Here is a 17419-nt window from a genome sequence, read left to right as displayed (position 1 = left end):
CCTGCTTGCTTATATTTTTTGATTAGTGAATTCTTGAAAGAATATTATTGGTTGTTGTCGAATTCACAACAATAAACAAATTATTTTATTTGTTTGAAATTGGCCTATATTGCTGCTGCTGCTGGTCATACTGCACATTGGCACTTACCTTTCCCAAAATGTGATACTACAACCGATTAAATTAAACTCTTCGCCATTCAATCGTATTCGACACATTTATTTTTATTGTTATTTACTGCTAATAGAATACAAGTCACGCATGTTTCGATAAAGTGGTGGACAGACATAGCGATAACGCTCTAACGCCAACTGAGCTAAACAGACAGCACCCCTAATCATAGCCGAAAATTTATTTCAAGTCCATCTGTTTACATTAGAAGATAGCAGCTCACAGTCGCTTCAAATTGTTTCGTTGTGTTCGATGTGCTTTACTTTCTTAGACGGACGGAATGTTGTTCACCGCACTGTTGACTCTATTGGCAATAATTATCTCCATCTTGGGCATTTTATACAATCGAAATTTTAACTATTGGTCACGTTTTAAGAATGTGCCAAGTGTACCGGGACGAATATTCAGTGGAAATCTCCTTGATTTCATTACATTTAAAACAAATTTCGCCTATCATTTGAAGACAATTTATGATGATGAGAAATTTGCAACAGCCCCCGTGGTTGGTGTATATGGCCTCTATAAGCCTAGTTTGCTGATACGAGATGTGGATATTATCAAATCAGTGCTAATCAAGGATTTTGATAGCTTTCATGATCGTTTTGCTAAAGTTGATTATCACCACGATCCGCTGGGTGGTCAAATGCTGTTTTTCGCCGATTATCCTCTGTGGAAGGAAATGCGTACCAAATTAACGGCAACTTTTAGCAGCGGCAAGCTGAAGAACATGTATCCTTTGATACAACAGGTTGGTGGTAATATGCAAAAGTATTTGAACTCCCAGCCGAATACCTTCGAGGTAGAAATGAAAGATTTGTGTGCCCGTTTTACCACCGATATTATTGCCACAACTGTGTTTGGACTTCAATCGAATTCTTTGGAAAATCCTTCAGAATATTTCTACAAAGAAGCGCGTGGTTTAACTCATTTCACCTGGGGTAGGGCGTTTGATTTCCTTTTTATCATGTTTGCCTCGAAGCTGACACGTATAATGGGCTCCAAAGTGTTGTATCCAGAAACAGAACATTTCCTAAGAATGACCATTGGCCAGGCAGTACAGCAACGAGAATCGTCCGGTGAAAAACGTAATGACATTATTGACATATTTGTCAAACTAAAAGAAGAAGTTCTGCAACGAGGAGTCCAAAATGTGGATAAATTTATGGAATGCCTTGTGGCCCAAGCGGGTATTTTTCTGATTGGTGGTTTTGAAACATCATCAACCACCATGTCGAATGCGTTGCTGGAATTGGCCAAACAACCGGAATTACTACAAAAGGCTAGGGAGGAAATTAAAACAGCCTTTTGCGAGGGTAATGGTGAAGTTTCCTATGAGGCCATAAACAAACTCAGTTATCTTGATATGGTGATCTATGAAACGTTGAGATTATATCCCGTATTACCAGTACTAGAAAGACAACACGCCACACCGCCGGGTAAGGCCCCGTATTCTTTGAAACCTTATTGTGATTTCACCTTACCCGAAGGCATGCCAGTTTTTATATCCGTTTATGCTCTACACTATGATCCTAAGGTAGGTTGGCACTTGAATTCTTCTATAAACCTTTTGATAATGTAAATGTTGTTTTTGTTTTCCAGTATTGGCCAAATCCCAAGAAATTTGATCCAGAACGTTTCTCAGACGACCGCAAGTCTGACATACATCCTATGGTCCACTTGCCGTTTGGTAATGGTCCCCACAATTGTATTGGTGCCCGTTTGGGTATGATCCAGGTGAAAGCTGGTCTCATGTATATCCTAAAAGATCACTGTGTTCGTGTGTGTGATCGAACCGAACTTGAGGCAAAATTTGAAGCAAAAGCAAATATTTTACAGATTAAGGGTGGTCTTTATTTGGAATTATTTAAGGATACAAACTAATTTAAGTATTAAAAAGATTAAATGAAAACTCTCTCGATTGTAATTTGTACGATTTATTTGTAATGTAAGTGGTCAAGGGTTCCCATGTGAGGCATATATGTACGTGAGGCTCTTACTTACAAACTGACAATTGCCGCAAAATTGCCTAATGTAAGTCTGGATTAACACATAATCGACCCGGCAAAAAAAAAGCCATTACCAAATAATGGGTTTTTATAGTACCTACTAACCAATTTCTTTAACTCTCTGAATAAGTAGTTTTCTATTACCACTAGAATAACTAGTTGTTCTATGGCCACTAGAAGTTAAATAAGCTAAAAAACATATGTTCTATTTTTAGAAGTGTTGAACTGGAATTTGTTTTCAATTTCAGCACACTTCATATTATACGGACGGTATAATTACATTTGTCATTCCGTTTGTAACACATTGAAATATTCGTCTGAGACCCCATAATGTATACCAAGGCGAATTTAACAAGGTGATCCAATAGTTGAAGTTAGGTTGTAGTCTTCATTTGCTGTCAAATTTTTTTTGCGCGAAATATCCACAAAAGTTAGAAGAAAACGTTAAAATATTATTCGCGAAGCTTAAACAAAGATTTTGTACACAGATATTTTTTATAGAAGCGAAATATTTGTTATTTATTTTTGATTAAAAATATGTTTTGACAGCAAATGAAGACATAGGTTGCTATTATTGTATCACCTTCTTTCTTACACCATGATGTATACATATGGCGAATAACAAAATTCCTTTACAATTCCATTTGAAAAAAATTAAAAATTTTTTTTACGAGCACATCTACGATTTTTGGTACAGAGGTAAAGGAAAAAAATCCGGTTTCAAATCTGCTCGCGTTCACGAAATTGGCCAATGCGCGCAAAAGTTATAGCGGTTTTTATTCTCATATAAAGAAAAAATATTTAAAAATATCTTTTTTGTTGTTATGAGAAAATGTATGCATAAATCGTTAACAGCAGTCCATATCTATTCGTAGATGTTTAAATAGTTATTAAATTTATTATTATTTTCGCGGAAAGTCAACAAATAATAAAAAAATTTTAAAGTAAATCCAAATTATCCTGTCCCAGAATCCCTACAAACCCTCAAAAATAAATTAAAGAATATATGCGGAATCTAGACAATACGTAGAAAAATATGATACCAAATTTATAGATATTGGGTACATAAATTGCATATTATAGCAACAACAAAAGAGAAAAACTTATTGTTGGAAAATATTGTTGCAAATATTTTTTTGGTTTGATTCTAAAAATTAGAAAAAAATATTTGGGAGTTCTCCAACTATTTTGCTAAAATCCCATAGAATAATGAATGTATACAGTTAAAACTTCATCAAAACATATGGTTTACCATCGCGAGAGTTTAACTGATTACTGTGATAACTTATAAGGGTAGGAAATTAAGAGTAATATTGAAATTACAATCATTCAATTAATATTATAATTAAAAAGCCTGTTATTCGCGAATTAGTTAAAGTCGGTTGATGCGCATCCGTTTTTGGATACAGCGAATCAATCTCTGTCAAAATTTATGCATATTTCGATGTTTCACTCAGGGGCCATTGTGTGCCACCAGTTGCATCATACACTGCAAAAAACCTTAAAGTTGGTGAAAGTCGCGCAATGTGCATACGATTTTGATGCGCATCCGGTTTCGTCAGCGCCTATTAAAAATACGTCCAAATATACCAATTTTAATTAGATTCTTCAAGAACCGCGGATGTGCCTCCACATTCTATTTTTGGTGAAAAACCCATATTACACGCGAATCTCAGTAATTTATGACACGCGTTTTCGCAAATATTATAATCGCGTATAAAGGATTCCATTTACGTAAAAAAATTTCAAGAAAATCGCGGTTTAGTACGCGGATTTTTCGAAATAATTTTTTGCTGCTTTTCCTATTTTCAGGGTATCTATATCCGCGGTTTTAGTGGATTGATTCGCTCGCGGAAGGTCTCATTAGATCCGTCGCGTAAAAAAACTAAATTCACGCGGGGTACAAAGGAAATTGAATGGCACTTCTAAATTTTAAACGCAAAAAATAGGTTTTTTTAAAAAAATCACACATCAAATATTGGCCTTTAGACTCCAATTACTAGGATGCTGTAAGGAGCACACTCATGAGATATGCATTAAACGACGTAGAATCAAGAGTTTTATAATCCTAATGTGAGTTTTGAATATTATCTTGTTGCGCGTCCGAATTATTAAAACAATTCAAAAAACCCCGAAATTCCGGCTTCAAAATGTTAGCATCAATTTTAGGTGGATGCAGTGGATATATCGAAAAATGATACAATGATGCTATTGCCCATGATGTATTCTTTGAGTCTTTCTTTGGGCATATGTCTATAAAATGTAAGGTTAAGCCTAAAATCGGAAGGGAGCATAAAAAAACTTGTTGGTTTCAACCCATTTTTACCTATTTTTCTACATTGATGCCAACACAGCTTCCACGTAAATTAATTTTAATGGTCGACCTTATGAGATACCTCCTAAAACACTTCAGTTTAAAGAATGTATATCATACTATATAGAATATGTTAACAGTTCGCGAATTCTGAAAGGGTGAAACTCGGATTCATCGATTGTAAAAAATTTTTGTTTTTCGCCATATATGGTAAATTTCAAATTTCCATTTCAATACCATTGAATAAAATTAATTTTTTTTTGTGAACACATCCGCAATTTTTGGTACTTATGTTAAGAAAAAAATTGCGGTTTCAAATATGCTCGCGTTCACGAAATTGGATGCTGCACCCAAAAGTTACAGGGGGTTTTGGTCCCTTATAAAGAAAAAATATTTAAAAATTCGCTTTGGGTTCTAATAAGAAAATATATGTATAAATCGTTATTCCTACATTTGTTTTTATTTTCGCGGAAAATCAACAAATAATGAAAAAAATCTTAGAGTAAATTTAATTTATTCTAACTCAGAGCCCATATTAATCTCAAAAAAATAAATTTAAAATCTCTACAGTATCTAGACAACGCATAGAAATATGTGAGACCAAAATTATAAAGATTGGGTTCATAACATGCATATTACAAAAGACAAAAACTTATTGTGGAAATATTATTTCAAAAATATATTTTTTGGTTTAATACGAAAAATTGGAGAAACATTTTTAGGAGTTATTCTACTATTTCGCTAAATTTCCATACAAAACGTGAAGTATTTTGCTAAAACTTCTTCGAAGAAAATAGCTTGTCATCGTGAAAGTATATTTGCTTACAATGATAAGCAATAGAGTTAAGAAGTACAGAGTAATATTGAAATCACAACCAATAGTCCGGTCAAAATAGACATGCGTATAAGGGGGAAATAGCAAAAATTCCCACAAAGCTGAATTTTGGTGGAGAGCTAGGGTTAGCCATTAGAAGCAACGTCCTAAAAGTCCCCATCGATCCCATGTGTGCAAAACAAGTTATTCGGGGTCAAAGGTCATTTTTGGAGGCATTATTCAGTTTTTTAATTTTTCTCAAAAACGGTAAGACTTAGCAAAAGCCGGCTAAAGTAAAAGTTGTAGATTCAATAATTGTCTACAAGAGTGGTCTTTATGATACTTAAAAAAGACTTACAATTTTTGAGATATTGCGATCTAAAGGTCAAATAAAGAATTAGCCGCGTAAGTACATTATGAGGCGAACCGGTTAAAGTAACGACACTATGTGTTAGATACTTCCGTAAGCTTTCAAACGATATCCACTTTGCAGTAATCGGTTCAGTGGAACGGGGTCTAACCCGGTTTTTAAATTTGGTCTTTCGGGTCGAATAACCGGCGAACAAACCCTACCTTCGGACAAAACTTGAAAAAAATCGGAGAGTTTTCGTTGGGGTCGTTCCCGTTGGGCTTTCGATTATACATGTGGGTTAAATGGGCTATTTTCGCATAAAATGACTTTTACATTGAATAACTCTACTAAACACGCTCCGATTTTATTGAATTTTTTAGAAGATAGCTATAATTTCGCTCTTCAAGAAAATATATATTTTTTGGGGGACAGACCCTATTACTTCGCTTATTTTAGCCGGTTCGTCTGAATATGTGCATATTTCCCTTATAAGTGCATAAAAATCATGTGTTTTTTAGAACAGCTATATCTCAAGAATGGTTCCTCCTAGGAAAAAAATTATAAAAGTCAAACTTGTAGATAATTTTCCTGTCTACAATATTTACTTTAGTCACTTTTTGATTAGATCAACCGTTTTCAAAAAATAAATCCGAAAACCTAAAAAAACCCTTAAAATTTGACCTCTGACCCCGAATAATTTTTTTTGCACACATGGGATCGATGGGGACTTTTAGGACGTTGCTTCTAATGGCAAACCCTAGCTCTCCACCAAAATTCAGCTACTATTCAAAAAACCTTCAAGTGGGGAAAAATTAGTGTAAAGTAAAGAGTAGTGAGGTGAGTGACTGACTGACTGCCTGACTGATTGATTGACTGACTGATTGACTGACTGATTCATCAGCGCCCAGACGAAACCGCTGAAGCTAGAAAGTTGAAATTTTGGGTGTAGGTTGCTGTTGGTGTGTAGGGGTGAGATAAGGCTGGGTTTTTGGAAATTCGAACTAGAAGTGTACGAAAAGTACTAAAAGGTACTAAATATGGTACACTTTGTATTACGCGAACGCGTAGAGCTAGAAATCTGAAATTTGGAATGAGGGTAACTGATGGAGAGCTAGAAATATGTACCAAAGGGTTTTTGGAAATTCGAACTATAAGTGTACGAAAAGTACAAAAGGGTACTAAATTTAGTACAATTGAGATTTGGGTGAACAGATAGAGCTGAAATCTTGAAATTTATAAAGAGAGTCACTGATGAAGAGTAACGATGAAAGGTTTTTAGAAATTCAAACTATAAGGGTACGAAAAGTACTAAATAGTACTAAATTTAGTACAATTTGGATTTGGGTGAACGGATAGAGCTGGAATCCTGAAATTTGGAATGAGGGTCACTGATGAAGAGTAACAATGAAAGGTTTTTGGAAATTCAAACTATAAGTGTACGAAAAGTACTAAATGGTACTAAATTTAGTACAATTTGGATTTGGGTGAACGGATAGAGCTGGAATCCTGAAATTTGGAATGAGGGATCACTGATGGAGAGTAACAAAGAAACGTTTTTGGAAATTTGAACTATACGTGTACGAAAAGTACTAAATTGTACTAAATTTAGTACAATTTGGATTTCGGTGAACGGATTGAGCTGGAATCCTAAAATTTGGAATGAGAACCACTGATGGAGAGTAACAAAGAAAAGTTTTTGGAAATTTGAACTGTATGTGCACGAAAAGTACTAAATTTAGTACAATTTGGATTTGGGTGAACCGAGAGAGCTGGAATACTAAAATTTGGAAGGAAGGTCAATGATGAAAAGAAACAATGAAAGGTTTTTGGAAAGTCGACCTACTAGTGTACGAAAAGTACTAAATGGTACTAAATTTAGTACAATTTGGAGATGGAGAGTAACAAAGAAAAGTTTTTGGAAATTCGAAATATAAGTGCACGAAAAGTACTAAATTTAGTACAATTTGGATTTGGGTGAGCGGATAGAGCTGGAATACTGAAATTTGTAATGAAGGTCACTGATGAAAAGTAACAATGAAAGGTTTTTGGAAAGTCGACCTATTAATGTACGAAAAGTACTAAATGGTATTAAATTTAGTACAATTTTGATTTGGGTGAACGGATTGAGCTGGAATCCTAAAATTTGGAATGAGGGGTCACTGATGGAGAGTAACAAAGAAAGGTTTTTGGAAATTCAAACTATAAGTGTACGAAAAGTACTAAATGGTACTAAATTTAGTACAATTTGGATTTGGGTGAACGGATAGAGCTGGAATCCTGAAATTTGGAATGAGGGGTCACTGATGGAGATTAACAACAGAACTAAATGGTACTAAATTTAGTACAATTTGGATTTGGGTGAACGTATAGGGTTGGAGTCCTGAAATTTGGAATGAGGGGTCACTGATGGAGTGTAACTGATTAAAGGAATTAAATTGATTAAATGTTGGTATTAAAAATATGTTTTAGTACAACAGAATCGTCAGCGTTCACCACTTCCATATTAAATATTGTTCATATATGTATATTTTATGCCCTTTCCGCATACGAAGTAGCGGGCATATGCTAGTATCATTATAAGGTGCATCAGATTTTAATGGCCGCCTATTAAAAATAGGTCAATATAAATTATTTTAGACAGATTCGTCAAAAACTGCGGATGTGCCACCACATTTTATTTTTGGATAAATAGGGATATTACTACCGAATCTTTGTAATTTGTGGCACACCTTTTTGGCAAATATTATAATTGCGTATAAAGGATTACATGTATGTAAAAATAATCAAAGAAAATCGCGGTTCAATTCGCGGAATTGTCAAAATATATATTTGCAGATTTTCCTACTTTCAAGGTATCTACATATATCCGGCGTTTTAGTGGATGGATTCGAACGCGGAAGGCCTATTAGATCCGGCACGTGAACTAAAATCACGCGGGGTTCAGGGATACCTGTACGACAGTTGTAAATCTTAAAGTCAAAAAAATGTTTTTTTTTTTTTCAGAAAATTTACGCACCAAATTTTCGCCTTTGGACTCCTATTACTAGGAAGCTGTACGGAGTACACTCATGAAATATACATCGAACGACCTGGAATCGCGAGTTCTACAATCCTATAAACTAGTTTGGATTATTATCTTGTTGCACCCTAGAAAAAATTCGAAAAACCCAGTTTTCAAAACTTCAAAATGTCAGCATCGATTTTAGGGGGATGCAGTGTATATATCGAAAAGTCATACACCAGAACCATGTTGCCCAAGAGGTATTCTTTAGTTCTTTCTTTGAGCACAGGTTTGATTTTTGCGTGGTTTGGCCAGAAATCAAGAAAGAACACAAAAAAACTTGTTTTCTTCAACACATTTTTCCCATTTTTTATATTACCACCAACGCAGCATCCACGAAAGTTATTTGTTATGGTCCATATTATGAGATCGTAGCTAAAACACTTCAATTAATATAAATATATTCATATTTTATAAAATATATTAACAGTTCGCGACTTATTAAATGGTAAACCTCAACTTCAACGATTGTAAAACATTTTTGAATATTACCATATATTCTTGTTCAGCATAAAATTCTAGGTCGACATAAAAGTGTCCATCTGTCCGACTGTCAGTCTGTTGAAACCAAGCCACACTCGCAATTTTAAAGATAGAGCTTTATAATTTGGTATAGAAGTTTCTATCACTCCTAGGATGTTTAGTATTGCAAATGGAGTATATCGGTCCATGCTTTCATATAGCACCCGTAGAACAATACCTTTCCGATTTTCAGTATTTTCAAAATTGTGGCCTCAATATCAAACTGAAAAGGCTAAAAATTGCTACTTAGTCTTCATTGGGTGAATAAGACTTTCCAACTGAAATTTACCGGTACATGTCCCCGCCTATATAACCCCCATAGAACGGTACCTCCCGATTTTCGGTATTTTGAAGATTGTGGTATCAATGTCCCACCGAATAGGCTGAAAATTGCTACTTAGTCTTCATGGGGGGTATAAAACTTTCCACCTGAAATTTACCGGTACAGGTCCCCGCCTATATATAGTACCTATAGAACCTCCCGATTTTCGGTATTTTGAAGGTTGTTGCCTCAATATTCTACGGAAATCCCTGGAAATTGGTAGTTAGTCTTCGTTGGCGGTGTAAACCTCTTCACTTGAAATTTGTAGGTACAGGTCCACGCCTTCATATAGTCCCCATAGAAAGGTACCTCTCGATTTTCAGTATTTTGAAGGTTGTGGATTCAATATTCCACCGAAATGGCTGAAATTTGGTATTTAGTCTTCGTTGGGGGTATACATTTTTCTATCTGAAATTTGTCGCAATAGGTCGATGCCTTCGTGTAGCCCCCATAGAATGGTACCTCACGATTTTTGGTATTTTGAATGTTGTTGCCTCAATATTCCACCGAAATATCTGGAAATTGGTATTTAGTCTTCGTTGGCGGTGTAAAACTCTCCACTTGAAATTTGTTGGTACAGGTCCACGCCTTCATGTAGACTTAGTAGAACGGTAACTCCCTATTTTCGCTATCTTGAAGGTTGTGGCCTCAATATTCCACCGAAATAGAAGGAAATTTGGTATTTAGTCTTCGTTGGTGGTATAAAACTTTCCTAAGAAATTTGTCGGTATAGGTCTACGCTTTCATATAACCTCCATAGAACGGTATCTCCCGATTTTCAGTATTTTGAAGGTTGTGCCTTTAATTTTCCACCGAAATGGCTGAAATTTGGTATTTAGTCTTTGTTGGTGGTATAAAACTTTCCCCAGAAATTTGTTGCTACAGGCACACGCCCCATAGAACGGTACCTTCCTATTATCGGTATTTTGAAGGTTGTGGCCACAACAACTCACCGATATGGTTGAAATTTGGTATTTAGTCCACGTTGGAGGTAAAAACCTTTCCGACTGAAATTCGTCGGTATAGGTCCACGTTTCGATATATCCCCCATAGGACCGTACCTACCGATTTTCGTAATTCTGAAGGTTCTGACGTCAATATCCCACCGACATGACTGAAATTTGTTATTTAGTCTTCTATGGGGTTATAAAATATTCGAGAAGAGGATTATAAGTATAAGTCCACGTCTTCCTATCTTTCACATAGAAGCGTACCTCTTGATTTTCGGTATTTTGGAGTAATTTTTTTTCTGTGTACCTCCTGATTTTCGGTATTTTGAGGATTTTAGCTAAAATTTTTGATCGAACTACCTTTAATTTAACAGTTAAGGTTCCTAGTAATCACAAAACATTTCCACCAAAAACCGTCAACATAGGTCCATGTTTTACGGTACCTCCCGATTTTCGGTATTTTGAGGAATTTAGCTACAATTTCTGACCGAACTACCTGTAATTTAACAGTTGAAGTTCTTAGTAATCACGAAAAGTCTCCACCTAAAATTGTCAACATAGGTTCATGTTTTGGTATAGCCCCCATACAACGGTATAACCAGATTTTCGGTATTTTGAAGGTTATGACTACAAGATCCCACTGTAATGGCGGAAATCTGGTATTTAGTCTTCGTTGTGGGTATAAAGACGTCTTCATATAGCTCCCATATTTCGGGATTTTGAAATTTGGTATTCAGATCCACCGGAAAGTTGTCGGTGTAGGTCCTCGTCTTCATATAGCTCCCATAGAACGGTACCTCCGGATTTTCGCTATTTCGAAGGTGGAGGCCTAAAATGCCACCAAAAAGGCTGAAATTTGGTATTCAGGCTTCGCTGGGTGTATAAAACTTTCAGGCAATGGTATTTTTGGTAGCCGGTTTTGAGACATCGGCAACCACAATGTCATTTCCTCTCTTGGAATTGGTCAAACACATGGAAATTCAAAAGAAACTAAGAAAGGAAATCGTCCATGCCTTTAGAGAGGCCAACGGAAGGGATATCTCTTATGAACAATTCAATGCCATGGAATATTTAGATATGGTGGTCAGTGAGACGCTGCGTATGTATCCTGTTGTACCAGTACTTGAAAGAAAATTTGGCAAGGCGGAAGGCCCAACAAAACCTTATTCATTGATGCCATCTTCTGATTATGCCATACCCGACGGTATGCCTGTCTACATTTCGCTATTGGGTCTACATTACGACCCCAAGGTAATTCAATTTATTTATAAATTTTTTATTAATTTTCTCGTTGGAGTTGAGCTGAATGTTGGAGGATTTTTTGTACGGCTTTTCTTTTTCGCTTGCAAAAAATCTTTGATCATTTAGCTATATCGAAATACCAACGAATTTCAGTCAGAGAGACTTTTACCCCAAACAAAGACTAAATACCAAATTTCAGCCATTTCGGTGGGTTTTTCAGAGTAAGTCCATACTTCCTCAGATAATGCGCCTTCTGGCTCAAAGCATGCAAGTTACCTCTAAAACTTTATCAAAATGTCTACCGTTCTGGAAGAAGGGGTGCTCCCCTTTTAAGAGAAAGATTGCTTCCATGGACCCTTTTTTGGTTGATGTCAATGATTTGGCTTAGTCCCGCCCCACATTACGGTACCTACAGATTCAGCGTATTTTGAAACGAACTCGTGATACAAAATCAATATATTTTATATACGGCATTATTATTGAGTTTGGTTTTTTTTGTCAGACGCTAAGGGTATATCTCCGTCAACACAGCTGGCTGATACTCTCTTATTTGTTAACAAGCCATTTTAATAATTCTATTTTATTCTAAATTGGTGACTGATAAGATGTTCTTTAGACTTAGCTGCTCCGCTGTTCATTGTTGTTTGTTTTGTTGTTTTTTGTTTTTACCAACGAAATCCAATAAATATTTTAATAGATTTGCACACAGAGAATAATAATAATGGTAACAGTCATCGTTAAATTCTCTCGCCATAATGTCACTGGAATTGTTACTGTTCCTCGCCGCATGGTTATTTCTTATAATCTGCCTATATAAAATAAATTTTTCTTATTGGAGAAAATATAAAAATGTGCCCAGTGTTCGTGGTCAAATATTTTGTACAAATTTTATGGATATTCTTCGGTTTAAAACTAATTTTGGTTTAAAATTAAAGGAAATCTATGCAGAACCAAAATTTGCCCAACAGCCTGTTGTGGGTATTTATGGCCTCTACAAACCAAGTCTTTTGCTACGAGACCCGGAGCTCATCAAGTCCGTTTTGATTAGAGATTTCGATAGATTTTGTAATCGTTTTGCAAAACCGGATCCACATACGGATGCAGTTGCAGCCAATATGATATTCTTTGGTGATTATATATTGTGGAAAGAAATGCGTACGAAGTTCTCACCCATGTTTACAAGTGGCAAATTGCGCAGCATGTATCCACTGTTATTGGCAGTGGGAGATAATATGACAGAACATCTTAAGAAACAAGGTGAAGTTTTCGATTTAGAAGTAAAGGATTTATGTGCCCGTTATACCACCGATGTAATTGCTTCAACAATATTTGGTTTCTCTTCGAATTCTTTGGAAAATCCCGGCGAACAAATGAACATTGAAACTCGTAAATTGGCCACATTTGATTTGCAAAGAGCTCTGAGCATGATGTTGATTTTCTTCGCTCCCAAATTGGTGGGATTTTTTGGAGCGAAATTTTTTGATAAAGATTCAACGGCATTTCTTAAAGGCTCTCTGAGACATATTATCAAGAACAGAGAAGAAAGTGGGACCGTACGCAACGATTTAATTGATATTGTTATAAAACTGAAACAGGAATTGCCAAGCAATGAAACGAAGTATGTTAGTCCATTCATGGAAATGATGGATTCTCAGGCAATAGTATTTTTGGCAGCCGGTTTTGAGACATCGGCCACCACAATGTCATTTGCCCTCTTGGAATTGGCCAAACACATGGAAATTCAAGAGAAACTAAGAAAGGAAATCGCCCAAGCCTTTAAAGAGACCAAAGGAGCTCAGCTATCTTATGAAACATTCAATGCAATGGAATATTTGGACATGGTGGTCAGTGAGACTCTACGAATGTATCCGGTTATACCAGTACTTGAAAGGAAATATGGCAAAGCCGAAGGCCCAACAAACCCATATTCCTTAATGCCATATTGTGATTATGCCATACCCGAGGGTATGCCTGTCTACATTTCCGTATATGGTCTACATTATGACTCCAAGGTAATTTCATTTAGATTTTTTATTTCAATGGAATAATTGTCTGTTTTTGATTTCAGTATTGGCCTGATCCTACGAAGTTCCAACCAGAACGATTTTCGTCGGCAAATAAAAGTTTGCGAAATCCCATGGTTTATTTGCCATTCGGTAATGGTCCTCACAATTGTGTGGGCTATCGTTTGGGTCAAATGCAAACCAAATGTGGACTAATGCATGTCTTGAAGAATCACTATGTACGAGTAGGCGATCGAACAACACCGCAACCAGATTTTGATCCAAAAGCTTTTGTTTTGCAATTGAAAGGCGGCGTGTATTTGGAATTTGTCCAAGATAATATGTGTGCAAATGGAAATGTTGAATAAATCGGATTTTGAAAGTCTATGAGTGGTTTTATTGAAAAACAAGTAAGAACGGCGTTAAGTTCGGCCGGGCCGAACTTGTTATACCCTCCACCACGAGTTGTGTTGAAGTAAAATGGAACAATTAGTTTCCGTTATTTTATGAAGAAGCCTAATTACCAAACTTCTGCAAATTTCGTCGATCTATAACGACAAATACATGCGGAAAGTTTTTAGACTCAAAGAAAACTAATTACAAATTTCCGATATTTCGGTAAGATAATGTGGCTACCGTTCTATGGGGGCTATATAAAGGCGTGGACCTATACCGACAAATTTTATATGGAAAGTTTTATATCCCAAATGAAGACTAAACACCAAAATTTCAGCAAATTTGATGGAACCGACAAAATAGAGGGGAAAGTTGAATACCCCCAACGGACACTAAATACCAAATTTCAGCCACTTCGATAGATTATTGTGGCTATAACACCGAAATTCGGGAGGTACCGTTCTGTGGGGGCTATATAAATGTGTGGACCTATACCCACAAATTTCATATGGGAAGTTTTATACCCTGAGGCCACAACCTTCAAAATACCGAAAATCGGAAGGTACCGTTCTATGGGGGCTATATAAAGGCTTGGGCCTATAAAGACAAAATTCTGAGGGAAAGTTTTATTCTCCCAGTGAGCACTAAATATCAAATTTTAGCCATTTCGGAGGAATATTGAGGCCACAACCTTCAAAATACCGAAAATCGGGAGGTACCGTTCTATGGGGCTATATGAATGAGTGGACCTATACCGACAAAATTTTAAGGGAAAGTTTTATACCCCCAGGGAAGACTAAATACCAAATTTTAGTTAGAACGCTATATTTTTTGCACCCAAGTTTCTTTTTTTCCAGAGGCAGGTCATGTTCGAATATGGACTATATCGGACCACTTTTCGGTATAGCCCCCATATAAAGGTACCATCCGATTTTCGGTATTTTGTTACATTAATTACATTTTTAACTATATTTTTTGACCAAACTACCTGCAATTAAACATTTGAGGTTCCCGGTGGTCACAAAACATTTCCATTTAAAATCGTCAACATAGGTCCATATTTTGGTATAGCCCCCATATTACGGTATCTCCCGATTTTCGGTATTTTGAGGATTTTACTTACATTTATGGAACAAACTACCTGCAATCAATTATTTGAGGTTCCCCATGGCCACAAAACATCTCCACCAAAAATTGTCAAGCTATTCATGTTTTGGTATACCCTCCATATAACGACGGTACTTCCAGATTTTCGGTATTTTGATGATTTTTACCATATTTTTAGACCTATCCTAGACTATCTGTAATTTAAGGATTTTAGCTGCATTTGTAGTCGAACTATCTGTAAATTGATATTTGAAGTTCCCAGTGGCCACAAAACATCTCCACCAAAAATTGTCAACATAGGTCCATGTTTTGGTATAGCCCCCATATAACGGCACCTCCCGATTTTCGGTATTTTGAGGATTGTAGCCACATTTTTTGACCGAATTACATGCAATTGAACATTTGAGGTTTTTAGTAATCACAAAACATGTCTACCTAAAACTGTCAACATAGGTCCATGTTTTGGTATAGCCCTCATATAACGGTACCTCCCGATTTTTGGTATTATGAGGATTTTGGCTAAAATGTTTCACCGAACTACCTGTAATTTGACAGTTGAGGTTCCTAGTAATCATAAAACATTTCCACTAAAAACTGTCAACATAGGTCCATGTTTTGTTATTGCCCCCATATAACAGTACCTTCCGATTTTCGGTATTTTGACGAATTTAGCTACAATTTGACCGAACTGACTGTAATTTGACAGTTGAGGTTCCAAGTGATCAGAAAACATCTCCACTAAAAACTGTCAACATAAGTCCATGTTTTGGTATAGCCCCCATATAACGATACCTCCCGATTTTTGGCATTTTGTGGATTTTACCAACATTTTTGGACCAAACTCTCTGTAATTTAACATTTGAGGTTCCCAGTGGTCACAAAACATCTCGATCACAAATTGTCAACATATGTGTTTACCTCGCAAGTTGGTGTTCTTCTGCTGCGATGGATTGGGACTGGTCTCCGAGTACGGCAATCGCACTATATCTTTGAACTGCCTGTGCAACTGTATTAGTGTGAGCGCTATCCAAGTCTGCCTGATCTGTCAACCAGCTTGACCGAGAAGATCTTGTGTGTACCTCTCTCGAGATCATTATGATCTCTCAGATATGGCAGGTATACGCATATAGCTAAGACCCCAAGCAGTTACAGAGTTTATAAAATTTTGTTTGCTGATCTACTGGTTTAGCCTCCTCATGGAGATGGTCCACTGGTGTCAAGAAGAGGCACTCTGTTACAGCCCTTAGGTTGTCATTCTGGCAGTATTCAAATATTATTCTCCCACTGCGGAGCACCAACATTTGCATACCACTATGGTGCCACATAGCTCGTCACAGACCTACCTATTGCTATATAAGAGGTCTACGAGGTTTCTTTGTCAGCACCGCAAGTGCTGTCGGCAAGCGACTTGAGGACTTTGTATATACTTCTGATCATGTCACAAAAAGGCAGTGGCTTGTGCAGACGACTTAAACATGCTATCGAACGTTACACCCAATATCTTGGGATAGTTATTGGTTGGAATCAGTACACCATCGACCAAGTTGCTCAAGGGGAGCCTCATTTCAGCCATCCATCTGGTGAACTATTCCTCAGATTCCTAAGCCAGCTTTGTAGATATTTAATCTATCCTATATGTAATTGATGATTGGACCCGATGCTAAGATCGTACAATCATCTGCATACATTACGATATTTATGCCGTCTGGATGGTCTTGAATTCAGAAGGGGGAATCTTAATTCTATAAATGTCAGATGTCCAGCCATATAGTTGATTATCCATGGCTTGGCATGGTTGATGATGGTATCGAAGGCCTTCAAGACTGTTCGTTCGTGTAATGTTGTTGTGGTAGTGTGCATTCTTCGGAGTTCATGCCAATGTTGGTCATCTGAGAAACAGTTTCTCATCATGGATAGGAGTAGAGCGGCTAAAATCTTCGCTACTTGCAACAGGCGGGAAATCGGCCTATAAAATTTGCCTCCGCTGCCATGGTTGACTGGTTTCGTTAGCGGCATCATCTAGTTCCAATATATGTGACACTTGTCAAATACTCAACTCCGGGTTCATCCAACAACAACACTCTTTGGCCGATATCGCTTTTCGAATGACATCTGCTACATTGCTCATCGTAAATTGTGGCGATATGTCCTCGGCTGAAAA

The 17419-nt window shown here is 36.6% G+C and overlaps 3 protein-coding genes across 3 annotated transcripts; all 3 read left to right on the top strand.

The window, feature by feature from the left end:
* The first annotated feature begins 286 nt into the window (after positions 1–286).
* Positions 287–2082, top strand: LOC141405509 (cytochrome P450 6g1-like). Its single transcript, XM_073989905.1, has 2 exons — positions 287–1703; positions 1769–2082. Exons 1-2 carry the CDS (start codon positions 450–452, stop codon positions 2048–2050), a joined length of 1536 nt encoding a protein of 511 aa, XP_073846006.1. The 5' UTR covers positions 287–449; the 3' UTR covers positions 2051–2082.
* Positions 2083–11407: 9325 nt separating this feature from the next.
* Positions 11408–11816, top strand: LOC141386639 (cytochrome P450 6g1-like). The gene is made up of 2 exons (XM_073955554.1): positions 11408–11761; positions 11808–11816. Exons 1-2 carry the CDS (start codon positions 11408–11410, stop codon positions 11814–11816), a joined length of 363 nt encoding a protein of 120 aa, XP_073811655.1.
* A 691-nt stretch (positions 11817–12507) lies between these two features.
* On the top strand, positions 12508–14123 carry LOC141386638 (cytochrome P450 6g1-like). The gene is made up of 2 exons (XM_073955553.1): positions 12508–13764; positions 13821–14123. The coding sequence occupies exons 1-2, from the start codon at positions 12508–12510 to the stop codon at positions 14121–14123; spliced, it is 1560 nt and encodes a 519-aa protein (XP_073811654.1).
* The last annotated feature ends 3296 nt before the right edge of the window (positions 14124–17419 follow it).

Source organism: Musca autumnalis, unplaced genomic scaffold, assembly GCF_047663935.1.
Source record: "Musca autumnalis isolate F117 unplaced genomic scaffold, ASM4766393v1 scaffold_5, whole genome shotgun sequence".
Classification (NCBI taxonomy): Eukaryota; Metazoa; Arthropoda; class Insecta; order Diptera; family Muscidae; genus Musca; species Musca autumnalis.
Note: the sequence above shows the minus strand (reverse complement) of the source record. Positions and strands in the feature narration are given on the sequence as shown.

Excerpts from the sequence above, each read along its gene's own strand:
- LOC141386639 (XM_073955554.1), top strand. The coding sequence starts at position 11,408 with ATGGTATTTTTGGTAGCCGGTTTTGAGACATCGGCAACCACAATGTCA.
- LOC141386638 (XM_073955553.1), top strand. The coding sequence starts at position 12,508 with ATGTCACTGGAATTGTTACTGTTCCTCGCCGCATGGTTATTTCTTATA. Across the intron at positions 13,765-13,820 it reads GTCTACATTATGACTCCAAG|TATTGGCCTGATCCTACGAA; the intron begins GTAATTTCATTT and ends TTTTGATTTCAG.
- LOC141405509 (XM_073989905.1), top strand. The coding sequence starts at position 450 with ATGTTGTTCACCGCACTGTTGACTCTATTGGCAATAATTATCTCCATC. Across the intron at positions 1,704-1,768 it reads CTCTACACTATGATCCTAAG|TATTGGCCAAATCCCAAGAA; the intron begins GTAGGTTGGCAC and ends TTTGTTTTCCAG.